Source organism: Erinaceus europaeus, chromosome 16 (genome assembly GCF_950295315.1).
Source record: "Erinaceus europaeus chromosome 16, mEriEur2.1, whole genome shotgun sequence".
Taxonomy (NCBI): domain Eukaryota; kingdom Metazoa; phylum Chordata; class Mammalia; order Eulipotyphla; family Erinaceidae; genus Erinaceus; species Erinaceus europaeus.
In genome coordinates, this window is record NC_080177.1 from 52,159,139 (window position 1) to 52,171,607 (window position 12,469).

General features: G+C 37.1%; 1 protein-coding gene across 7 annotated transcripts in view; it reads left to right on the forward strand.

The window, feature by feature from the left end:
- The window catches only part of MEIS2 (Meis homeobox 2), a 249,595-nt gene that overhangs the window by 10,700 nt on the left and 226,426 nt on the right, over positions 1 to 12,469 (forward strand). For all 7 annotated transcript variants that reach the window (XM_007527855.2, XM_060175159.1, XM_007527857.3 and 4 more), the window contains one exon: positions 7,345 to 7,459. In XM_007527855.2, the coding sequence (XP_007527917.1) occupies positions 7,345 to 7,459 (115 nt within the window). The remainder of the gene's footprint in view (positions 1 to 7,344; positions 7,460 to 12,469) is intronic.

The following is a 12,469-nucleotide window of genomic DNA, read 5'->3' on the forward strand; positions in this document are numbered from 1 at the left end:
ATAAGGAAATATGATTTTATTTATTAATAGTTTATGACAGATACTTTAAAATTGACCTGGTTAAATAAAAGAAAATTCATTTTAATTTCTGTGTGTTGAAAACTGCAATTTATAAATGATGCTTGTGTCTACCCCTGCATCTCCAAATATGTCAAGTTTATTTATATCAAAGCAGTTTTTAAAAATGGTCTCAGCAAGAGAGGGAAAATCCCCAGAACCTTGTTTCCTAACAGATACAGTAAAGTATTTATAGATAAATTCTATTACTACTTAAAAAATTAGAGTATGTTAGCAACATAGAGAAAGTTGATGATAATATTAGTGATGTAAATAACTTATTCCTAGATACTTTCTGAATTCTAGGGGAAGATTAGACCTTAAATTGTGTGATTCAAGGCCTCTTGGGGAAAAGTTTCCTCATTTTGGAAAAGTTCTGTCTACTAGCTCCTGTACCAATTCAAGGTGATGCTGCTGGAAGCATGGTTTCCCTGTTGTTACTGTTACATTTGTTGCTGCATCATTTCTGGTGGTTGATAGTTTTTCTGTCAATTTCTCAGCAAGTATAATGGTATTATTTAACTCATTGAGTTACAGTAGGTTTACCCTTGACTGTGAAGAGATAAAATTAAAGTGCTGCTTAGTAGTTATATTCACTATCAGATCAAAATTTCTATGTTTAAAACATCCCAGATTGTTTCAATCTGAATGTTCAGTGGCAAATCCCAAACCAGTTCAAAACTGTAAGAGGTAACATGCCAGTATACCAATCCCAGAAGTATCTATCTTCTCTAAAAGTTGCTCCATTTAGTGGGAAAATAATTTGTTCAGAGAACACTTCCCTACTTCCCTGACAATTACTCACATAATTTCCAAAACTTAGTGTAAGGGTAGCAGTGAAAAGATTAGAGAAGAGAACCAGACTCTATTTACATTTTCAAACAGTGAGTCTATATTCTGAAAACACACCCAAGTTCTCCTGAGTTCTTATGTTAACTATAGGATTTAGTTGAAATGCCAACATTTCTTTTTCAAGGGGACTCCCCATTATAGGAGTCTTATTTTATTTTGAAAGATAATTTTAATTATGACTTAATTAAGAATAAAGTATCATGAAGTCACCTGTAACTGTTAATTACATGTATTGACAGACGCATGTCTTGGCTTTGTTGTTTATGGAGAATGTCATTGAATATCATGTTTATTTTGTCATTAGTCTTTCATGCTGTGTTTCTTTATTTGAAGATATTTATATTTACTTACTATTGCTTTCTACTTACTTTAACTTTCAAACTCATATATCATTTTAACTTGTTATCATTTATCATTTTTTAGTTATATTGGTTCTAGAAAATCAAATTCTTGAACTTTTTTGTTGTAATAAAACAAAAAATGAAAGTGACCTTAGGGATTAGGTTGTCTAACTTCTTGGTTTTAAAGAAAAATGAATAACATCATTTGTTAAAAGTTATATGCTCAGTTAAAAGTGGCACTTTGGAGTCCTAATTCCAGCCTAAAGTTCTCTCCTTTATCCTATAGCCACTGAATTACCTTTGATTTGGGATTTATGATGAATTTCAGATGATTGGAGCTGGGAATACTTACACAAAGCAAATTCATTTCACTTCCTCACCTAGTTTTGCTGTGATTTGGATATCTTTATAAATATAACTCCATTGTTCTTTCATAATGAAAGCATCACAAAGCTGTGTAGAACCTGGAATTCTGCAGGGGATGACCACCAGTTCACCAGGACTAGTTATATCTGTTATCTTATAAGAAATTTCCTACTACCACCCACACAATAATGGTGTTGAATGTTACCATTTCCACTCCTGTAATCTGTAATCTCCACATGATGATATCATATGCTTCCTCATCTCAGAGACTCCTGTCCTCTGTATGTACTTTCCTAGATTTAACAAAATTCAGTTATGGTGCTAAATTAGTTTTTTTTTTTTTTTTTTAACTTTCAAGGAAGAAAATACTGGCAGAATTGTGTTTTCTAGGGAAAGTTGTGTGGAAATGAGAAACAGAGGAGGGTGGTAGAGTGATCTCATGTGGCCCCACAACTACAAGTTCTCCCCATATTGTCTCCTGCTTTTATATTAATTACAACTTGCATTATCAGTTGTGAGTCTGTAGCTCAGCAAATAGAAAATACTGCCCCTGGAGACCTTGCTTCTTGTATCTATTTTCCATTGCCTCCTATTGTGCCTCCACTGGGTAGTCACTGCTTTTCTCCTGCTAACACTGCTCTTTAACATAATTACTAAGAGCAAGAAGAGTACCGTCTTTGACTCCCAATTATTAAAGCCACTGGGGATACAAACAGGTTCATTCTTTGTCCCTTGGGTGCCTTCATCATTCTTTGGCTGAGCATACTGTGGAATGCACCTACCTGAACACTTAACCCCCACACCAGCACATTGAGACTTTATCTTTTTCTGCATATATCATATGCTTTACACATTTCCTTATGTCACTGTAGTTTTGAAATTGGTTAAACTTCTGCATATAATTTGGAAAAAGTCCAAGCAGCTTAATCTTGAGGATGTAAACTTGGACGCTGTCTAAAGATGGAAAAGGGAGAGTGAGAGAGGGAGGGAGGGAGGGAGAGAAAGAGAGAAAGAGAGAGGGAAGAAGAAGGAGGAGGAGGAGAATGGAAGGAAGCAAGGAAGGAAGGAAGGAAGGAAGGAAGGAAGGAAGGAAGGAGAAGGAAGGGAGGAGAGGAAGGAAGGAAGGGAGGAGGGGAGGGAGGGAGGGAGGAATTGTAATGCAAACAATTATTTCAGCCTAAGGGGAAAGTAGTGTTCTGTTTAGTGGCTTTCATTTTCTTTTTCTTTTTCTTTCTTTCTTTTTTTTTTTTTAATCTGTTGCATGTAGCTTACAACTTTTTGTGGCCAAGAGAAGGTTTTTATTTATTTTTTTATTAACCAGATTATCAAGATTTGTCTTTGTATCAGAATTCTGTTTCCATGGTAGGGCTGAATATAGATGCCTTTGGGGCAGTCCTTAAACTTCAAGGCCCAAGCATTTTGCTTCCTCTTCCCACATTCAAGTGAGAGGAGCATTATGGAATTCCATAGTTTGGAATTTTCACAAACTACCTACTGGATCATAATACCTGATGTAATCTGTGGACAACATGCTTTAGCAGGAGAACTTTTTTGAGGAAATAAGGGGGGGGGGAGAAGAAACAGGAATACTGGGACAGATATAGAACTTGAACAGCTTTTAGGGTGGGCTTTAGACCAAAGACCTAAGTCATTTGGAGAAATGTACTGCATTTATAGTAATATTTGAAAATACCTCCTCCAGAAAACCACTGAAAGAATTGTACTAAATTATAAATCAGTGAGGCCTGACTTTAAAATGCAGTACAGGTTTCACTGATAGGGACCAACCTCTATTTGCAATTCCAGAAAGTCCTTCTGAGTGACCCTCCTGAAATCACTAAGAATTCCCAGACAGAAAACTGCTCCAGCTTCTTCGTGTGAACGATTATATAATAGCTAGTGGATGACATTTGCCTTAAAACATAGTTGAGGTGTTAGTGGTTAATTATTGTAATTTTCATGAGGGGTAAGGAGCTTTTATAGCAGCCGGCTTAATAAAAATCCTATAGTGCATAAAATTAACATTACTTGCTGTGTACACTGAAAAGTTTAGCTTCAGTGGCAGTGTTGAAATTCCAGTGTTTTCTAAAAGGAAGACATAGTTACTGTTGTTATTGTGGGACTAAACCCATAACATACTGTTGACACACACACACACACACACACACACACACACACACACACACACACACACCATTTAAATCTTCGCTAGCTTTATCTGGTTACCATCAGGCAAATAACTGAGACAAAGAGATTACAAAGTTTGAAGAGTTCATGTTTGCCTTAATCTTAAAACTATTGCAAGTGGTTTCTAATGTAGATGAAGAGAGATTACACATACCACTCCATCTTAATAAAGGCAGCCTGACATTTTAGCTTTCATTTTAGTTTACTTAGCTTCATTACATGATCTTTCTATTTTTTAGTATTTATTCATTGATGAGAGAGAGAGAGAGGAATCAGAGCATCACTCTGGCACATATGATGCCAGGGTTTGAACTTGGAACCTCATTCTGGAGAGCCCAGTGCTCTATCCATCCACTGTGCTACCTCCTGTGCTACCCTAGTGTTTCTAAAACACATCTTTATTTTAGAGCTGCGGTATAAATACCTGCACAACCTTTTTATCGATGTTTCTGCTGAGAGTTTCCTCTTTGAACTCTTGTGTTTTATAGCAGTGCCAGTATATAACTATTTGATATACATGCTTTTAATTTGTAGAGCTTCAGATCATTTCAGTACCTACCTGAAATGCTACATTTACAATCAGTTTGTATTTGATCTTCAGAGAAAAAAAAAACATTTTAAAAGATTTATTTATTTGTGTATGGCAGAGAGGAGCAGTGAAAGACAACCAGAGTGTTACTTTGACATATATGAAGTTTGAGCTGAAACTTGGGATGTCATGCTTTAGAGTCCTTTAGAGTGCCATCTCTTAGGCTACATAAAACACAGTTTAAAGGTTATGCTTTCACTTCAAATAAAATGAGCCCTCTATTTTGTTTCACTCTGGTTTCTTGATTTATTTTGGTGTATATGTATATGGTGGAGTTGATATTGAGAAAACAATATGGGGGTTTGCTACAAGTAATGATAATATAGCAAGATTCATTTTAGGTGGTCATGGTATTTTCTTGTTGCCTATAGGCATGTGCATCCACTTATATTATTATTATTATTATGGTGATTATGTTTATGATTAATAGTTTTTGCCACTAGGGTTATTGCTGGGGCTCAGTGCCTACCTGACTCCACACTTCCCTGTGATATATATATATATATATATATATTTTATAGAGCATGAGAGACAGAGTTAGAGGAGGAGAGAGAGAGTCAAAATAAGTGACACCTGTAGCACTGTTGCACCTCGTGTGAAGTTTCCCCCTTGCAAGTGGGGACTGGGTAATGGGGGGAAGGGTCTTGAACCCAGGTCATCACACATGGCAACATGTGCTCTACTGGATAAGATATCACCCAGTCCCGATCTACATCTTCTTTAACACTTCTTGTAAGAAGAAACTGTGTGTTTTAAGTGGGTTTACATTAAAAAAAAATATTTTTGTCCCTCCAAAGTGCCTGGCCCCAAAGAAATTTGCTTACCAATAGGTCTGAGGACTTAGCAGAAGTCATGGCACACAAGTGACAAGTGTGCAGTGCTGGCCTCCAGGCTGGGCTATTTTATGAACTGTTGTATGCTCCAGAGGAAATTCCATCTCTTGCCTGCCTTCATGTGGTGCTGATAAAGTCCTTCCTGTACATTAGAATTCTGTGTTTCCTTTAAGCTCCAGCAGGGTATTGGGAATGACCAGGAGAAAGGAGGAGGAACAGGAGATGAATACACTCAGCAAAGCAGCCAGAGCTGCACTTTTCAGTGCGTTTGATTTGACCAGTGGGATAAGTAGTTTTTCCCAGAAAAAGAAAAAGAAAAGAAAAAGAGAGAAAGGAAAAGGAAAGAAAGAACACTGCTCAGTGAATTTAAAGCTTCCATAAAACTCAAGTAAAAGCCTTTTCCATTTCATGAGATGACTAACAGTGGATAGGTGTTTCATTTTGTTGGTGTTTGTGCATGTTAAGGTAGAATCAGTCAGTATTGATGCAATGATTAATATAATTGCATTTGTTTGGTTATCTGATCAATTGATAACATTGAGAGCCCCTGCAGGCTGTTGCAAGACAAGGTGTTTAAAAGATGCAGAGAGAACTGCTGCATATATTCTGAGCTGCCTTGTGATTTTTCTTTAGAGAACCAATGGATTTATAGATGCTGACATTCTGGAGTACTTCACACTCAAGAGTGTTGGAACTTGTATGTCCTAATTCAGAAAGCAATAGTTTTTTTTTTTTATATTTATGAACACATTTTTTTCTTCCCTTTTTTGTTGCCCTTGTTGTTTATCACTGTTGTTGCTTTATTATTATTGTTGTTGTTTTTGTTATTGTTGTTGCTGTGGTGGTTGTTGGATAGGGCAGAGAGAAATGGAGAGAGGAGGGGAAGACAGAGAGGGGGAGAGAAAGACACCTACAGACCTGCCTCACTGCTTGTGAAGTGACTCCCTGCAGGTAGGGAGCCAGGAGCTTGAACTGGTATCCCTGAACCGGTCCTTGTGCTTTACACCATGTGCGCTTAACCCACTGTGCTACCACCTGGACCCCGAGCACACTTTTTTTTTTCTTTGGAACTTTAAAGATCAACTTTATATTGTGGTCCGGGTGATGAACTTTATATTGTGTGCACAGTGGATAAAGCTTTGGACTCTCAAGCATGAGGTCCCGAGTTCAATCCCTGGCAGCACATGTACCAGAGTGATGTCTGGTCCTTTCTCTCTCTCTCTTATCATTTCTCATGAGTAAATAAATAAAATCTTTTTTTTTAAAGATGAACTTTATTGAAGAGTGATTTGTGGATCCGAAACACTCATTTTAAAAAGATTCTTATTGTTAATTATTTTTATAATTGAATGTGTAACTTCCTTTTAAAAATATTTTATTTATTTATGAGAAAGGTAGAAGGAGAGAGAGAAATAACCAGACATTACTCTGGTACATATGCTGTCAGGGATTGAACCCAGAACCTCACACTTGAGGGTCTAATGACTTATCTACTGTGCCACCTCCTAGACCACATTATTTAAGTATTTTATGTATTTACTTTGGATAGAGACAGAAAGAAACTGAGAGGGGAAGGTGAGAGAAAGAGAGACACCTGCAACAGTGCTTCACTACTCAACCAGTGTCTCCCCTTGCAGGTGGGGACAGGGGCATGAACTTGGGTCCTTGTGCATTGTGACATGTGTGCTTTACCAGGTACATCACTACCTAGTCTCCATTATTATTATTATTATTATTATTTTAATAAAAGGGGGTGAGAAGGAGAGAAGGAATGTTAGGTAGGCAGGTAGAGAAAGAGGGGGGAGAGAGGGGTATCAGGGCACTGCTCAGCTCTGGCTTATGGTGGTGCTGGAGATTGAGAAATTCACACATTTTAAGTGCCTATTTCAACTAGTTTTGAGCAAAATGAATATGCTGATGTAGTCATCACCTCATTTCTTACATAGCTCCTTCCTTTTTCTGAGTATTAGACAATGTGTGGTGATGTGGGTCTCCAGATGTTTAGTTTCACAAGTAATAATATGTCCACCTTATTTGTCTCTCTCTGTACCTTTCATCTTGGTCCCTCCTTTGTGGCTGAAATGACCATTGAAAAACTTGTTTGGTATCCTGACATCAGAATCCTGCATCTTGGCGAGACCACGATGATGCCACCTCCACCCATTCAGCAGGCACCCCAGGGCCCTCCAGTGGTGGCCATGCTTCCCAGAGTGGAGACAACAGCAGTGAGCAAGGTAAAAAGGTTACATAATTTCCTGGTGCAAAGCAGAGATGCCTCAAATAACTGGAAGATTTTGTGCTAGCAGTATACCTGCCTCCCTGAAAACGGGAGAGTTGGCAAGTTAGGGAATGTTACCAGCTGCCATTTAGCAACTGTATTTCAGTTTCTTAAATGAAAGGAAGGAAGAGAGAAAGAAAGAAAGAAAGAAAGAAAGAAAGAAAGAAAGAAAGAAAGAAAGAAAGAAAGAAAGAAAGAAAGAAAGAAAGAGAAAGGAAAGAAGGAAGGAAGGAAGGAAGGAAGAAAGGAAGGAAGAAAGGGAAAGGAAGGTAGGGCAACATGAGACTTCTGATATTTTATGTAGGCATTGCAATAATAATTGATTTGTAATGCCAGTTCTTTTACAGATTTGATTCTTTACACTTTACTTCACTTTACTTCTCTGGGTGTAAGTAGACAGAATGACAGAACTTCTTCACTGTGTTGATGCACTCGTTTTAATGCTATATATAAATAGATGGTTTTGTTAATTCTCTCAAGTGTAAGAGTTCCCTTTGATCAAGCAGTCATGCCTTTCAAGCTCAGAAAGTATAAAAATCTGCTCTCACTAGCTCAAGAAGTGTTAGTGAAAGTTTTATATGTAATCTTGTCATAATAAGATGAATTCTTTAATTCTTAGATTATTTGTGCCCATTTCCATTCAGCTAATGTGGTGACTTTTGTCACAAGTCTTATAAATTTGAATAATCAGAGGGCAATGGAGTTGACAAGGAAGTATGGTACAATTTAGAATAAATTTTGACATTTAAAACTCACCTATTACATGGTGAGCAGTTATAGATTGGCAGAGATCATTCCTCTATGGATAAAACTATGATATAAAGGAACATGCATTATTGAATGTGGGCCAGGAAAGTGTATAGATTTTACTTTTTAATATTTTATATTAGGTGGTGTTTGATCTCCTAGATATATTTCATCTCTATTATGACTATGTTTATAGCTACAACATTAAAACAGTATTCTGAGTAGAAGATAGTTTAACACCTTAAGCTATAGTCATATATGCCATTTAAAAGAGGGTGGTTGATATAAGGCAAATGCCTTCACTCCTCCAGGTTTCTGGTCATGAATTTTGAGTTCCTGGCATTTTGGAAGAGTCTAGAAGAAAGAAAAATGTTCCTTCTAGGATGCTAGTGACTTGTGAAAAGGTCCAAATTAGAATGTAGAGTTGATCAAGTTGCAAACTGACACAAATTGAATACTGTGGGGTGGAAAATTATGGAAGAACTCATGACTTGTACCTATTTACGCTTTATGTGCTGTGTTTATTACACCAGTTAGATTGTATATGAGAAAATTAAACCATAAGCAGTTTGAAGAAGCTTGTATCTAAAATTCAATTAATCAGTAGTGCAATGACTTAATTGTCCTTTCATGTCATGGTATTGGAGTTTTCAATGTGGTTAAATCTGGAAGGATTTCTCTGACTTCACCCTCCCTCTACCACTCAAAGTGGCTGCAACACTAAGGGCAAAATGTATCTATTAATAAAAACAAAACACCCTAAATATTATACCAAAGAGGAGGAAAAGAGAAACATATTTTTAATGGCCTAATGAGGCTATCTTCCCAAGACTTGTTGTGTGCCAGGCTCACTTTGACCTTTCACTTTGCTCAGGAGCCCAATGCTTCATTTTTCACATTCTTGCAATTACGTTAACGCTTCAAGCATTTCTGACTCCAAGTCTGCTAGCAACACCAGGCATAACTCAACACTGTGAGTTTTTCTCCTCTCTGTAGATTCATTAACAGGTCACCGGGGTCCCAACTGAAATTTAAAACTGACTGGTTCTGGTGGGCTGACTGAGTTATGGCAAGGGAGATAGCAGAAAAGGAACAGAAAGAAGGGGAGGAAGGAGAGAGAGAAGACCCCAGGGTGTAGAGTGAGGAATGTATTTGCAACAATGGCCCAGGCATGGAGTTTTGTCATTTGGGTGAGTTTGGCTGCTGTTGTTTTTGTTTGGCCAGGAAAGAAAAGCTCTGAGACCAGTACTTTGGATGGAAACAATATGCAAAAGCCTCTACTACGTTGTGGGTAGCTTCACCCACTTATCCCATGTTGAAGGATTTGATCCCTGTAGGATTTTGTTCCTTTAATCATATCTCTGTGGGATTAAAGAATGGACATGGTAGCTTATGTGTATGAGTCCTGGGATGTCAGTCATTTTGCTACTCTGAAGTATGAGGACAAAAAGTTAGAATTCCTCTAAAATAGAGACCCTTTTGGTTTTGGCCTGATGAATTTCCAACATGACTTACACATTGGTAATTCCAAAACACTGAGTTGAAAGTGTGTTTTTTCTTCTTCTTCTTCTTCTTCTTCTTCTCCTTCTTCTTCTTCTTCTTCTTCTTCTTCTTCTTCTTCTTCTTCTTCTTCTTCTTCTTCTTCTTCTTCTTCTTCTTCTTCTTCTTCTTCTTCTTCTTCTTCTTCCTCTTCTCCTTCTTCTTCTCCTCCTCCTCCTCCTCCTCCTCCTCCTCCTCCTCCTTCTTCTTCTTCTCACAGCAGACTCCAAGTTTTCAGGCAAGACTGGAGTGCATTTTGTCATACTCAGATCCCATTCATCTTTTAAGCATGTTTTCAAGATATTTTGATATTTTGTCCCACTGAATTGTCTGGAGTGGCTTTCGGGAAAGATTAATTATCTGCTTCAGGGCAAAGTCAACAAAGATATTGACTGAAATCACATATGCTTATCCTAGGTTAAATCTTAGGGTTGATGTATAATGGAAAACGTAGGAGGAAAATTTATGTTCTTAGCATTAAATATAATGTTTCATTGGAAACCAAGTTTGTAGTTTAGAAAAGAGTTTTCTTACGTATTCAGAATTTATTAGCACAACGGGCATATGGAAAACTGCAAAACGATTCAGTTTCAAAACAAATTATGATAAACAGAAAAAAATAGGGATGAATTGTACTAAATACAATGTTTTCATACACATTTTAAATTAAATTTTAATAACCATATGCTATAAAACAATACATGCATTTATGTTGCTTTATACTTTTGGTGAATATTTTTACTGAAATGATTCAGACACATCTTTACTTTGGAACCTAAAAATATCTTGTTTTTTATGGCTTGATAGTGAAAGAGCTATAGTTTCACAGGTGAAAGGTCATCTTTTCCTCCTTAGTGTTTGTGCTACAAACAGAAAGGAAGAAAAAAAGTCCAAATATTAAAAAGTCTTGTGAGAAACAAAGTTGCTAAAATATAAAGCCTGCCTTTACTGTATCTTTCAAACAGCACATGCTTAGCAGTAAACTATATAAATATGAACCAGACTTTCATTCACTCGGGTTTCTCTTGTGAAAAGCAGCCAAAGGGAAGGGAGCTTCTCTTGTTAGTCACATTAGAATGAAGAAAGAAATCTGGTTTTTCAGGGATAGAATCAGGGTGCAGACTGGGGACTCTGGGGGAGTAACTGACCCTCTTTGTGTCTGGCTTGCCATCAGCAAAGTGGGGTTTAATAATAAGGCTTGGGGTTCCTAATTCTGTACCTGCTGAGTCAAAAGCTGCTTTGTGTTTCATTGTGTATTTTGCCAGAGTAAAGACTAGGAAGCAGCCCCCTTGTTCATAGAGCACTTTGAGAGCGTTAGATGAAAGGCACAGTATATGTACAAAGAATTATTATTATTGATGGGTTTGTGTAACTCCCATTAACACTGATGGGAGTTACGCATGTGAATTGGCAAGAGAATAGACCCCTCAGTGTTTAGAGCACATGAAATTTACATTTTTTTCCAGTGCTGTAATTGAGATGTTGACAAATTGGAGAATATTGATGAGCCTTTGTTTTAAGTATGCCATGCCAAGTTTGTTTTATTTTTCCTGGTTTGAACAATGGTGTGGGTTCACCAGCCATGAATAAAAAGGGTAGAGCAAAGATAACTTGGTATTTCAATATTTTGATGTGCCAATATGAAATAAATTGTCTTAGGCAAATAGAATATGCTATTTTAATCATTAGCTATGCATGAAAGAAAAATTGATGTTGACATCTTTGCTGTAAAATCGTTGTAATGGGGCCTTCCTTACAATTCATTTTTGTAAAATTCATTTTGTACATTTTGCAGCAATTGAACAATCCCTGCACTGTGAATAGGCAGGATTCCCAGAAATACCGAGACAGTTGGCCCAGTAACTGCTGAGCTCACACTGCACACCACACACACACACACACACACACACACACACACACACACACACACACACACACACACACACGTTAACCATACTGTTGCCAGACTCAGTTTAACTTAAATACATTAGCATTCTAGTATCTATGTCTCTGATCTTTCAGGACACAGAGCTTTATGAGGGAGTGTAATTTCCCTCAACTTACCAGATTCCTTCACTGGTGGCCCCATCTATTATTAGCCAAACAGTGAAACTAGTACTCTACCTTAAGTATTTATTTATTACAGCTTTTTAAAATCATGGGGTTGAGCTCTAAATATACTGAATTTAGGCTGAATGTGTTCATAGGTAAGTAAATGGAGAAAATGGTATCATACTTTGAATTTGTAATGCAGACTGTGGTTTTGAAGAATATTCTTCCCCACCCAAATATTCCAACTCTATATTTAAAGGAGGAAGAGAAACCTCAAGCTCTCCTATAGTGGGTTCTACAGGGATGTCTTATTCAGTCTAGGAAAACTCTGTCAATGGAATGTTTTCATAGTGGCAGCAATCTCTTTAAAATAACCCTAAATACAATATGACAGATGCCATCTGGCATAATCTTTTGCTAGTTGCTTTTAACTTTTATTTTATTTTACTTTTTTCCTAGAACGAGGTTCATCCCAAACTGGGCACTTACTGTTATGATAGATACAATGACATTTTTTTTTCCTCTTGCCTTCCTAATGGTAGCCAGAAATTCTCTGAAAATATAAATGATGATAACTGAACATTGCCACAAAAGAAGCTGTTATATATAGTATATTTATATAGCATGC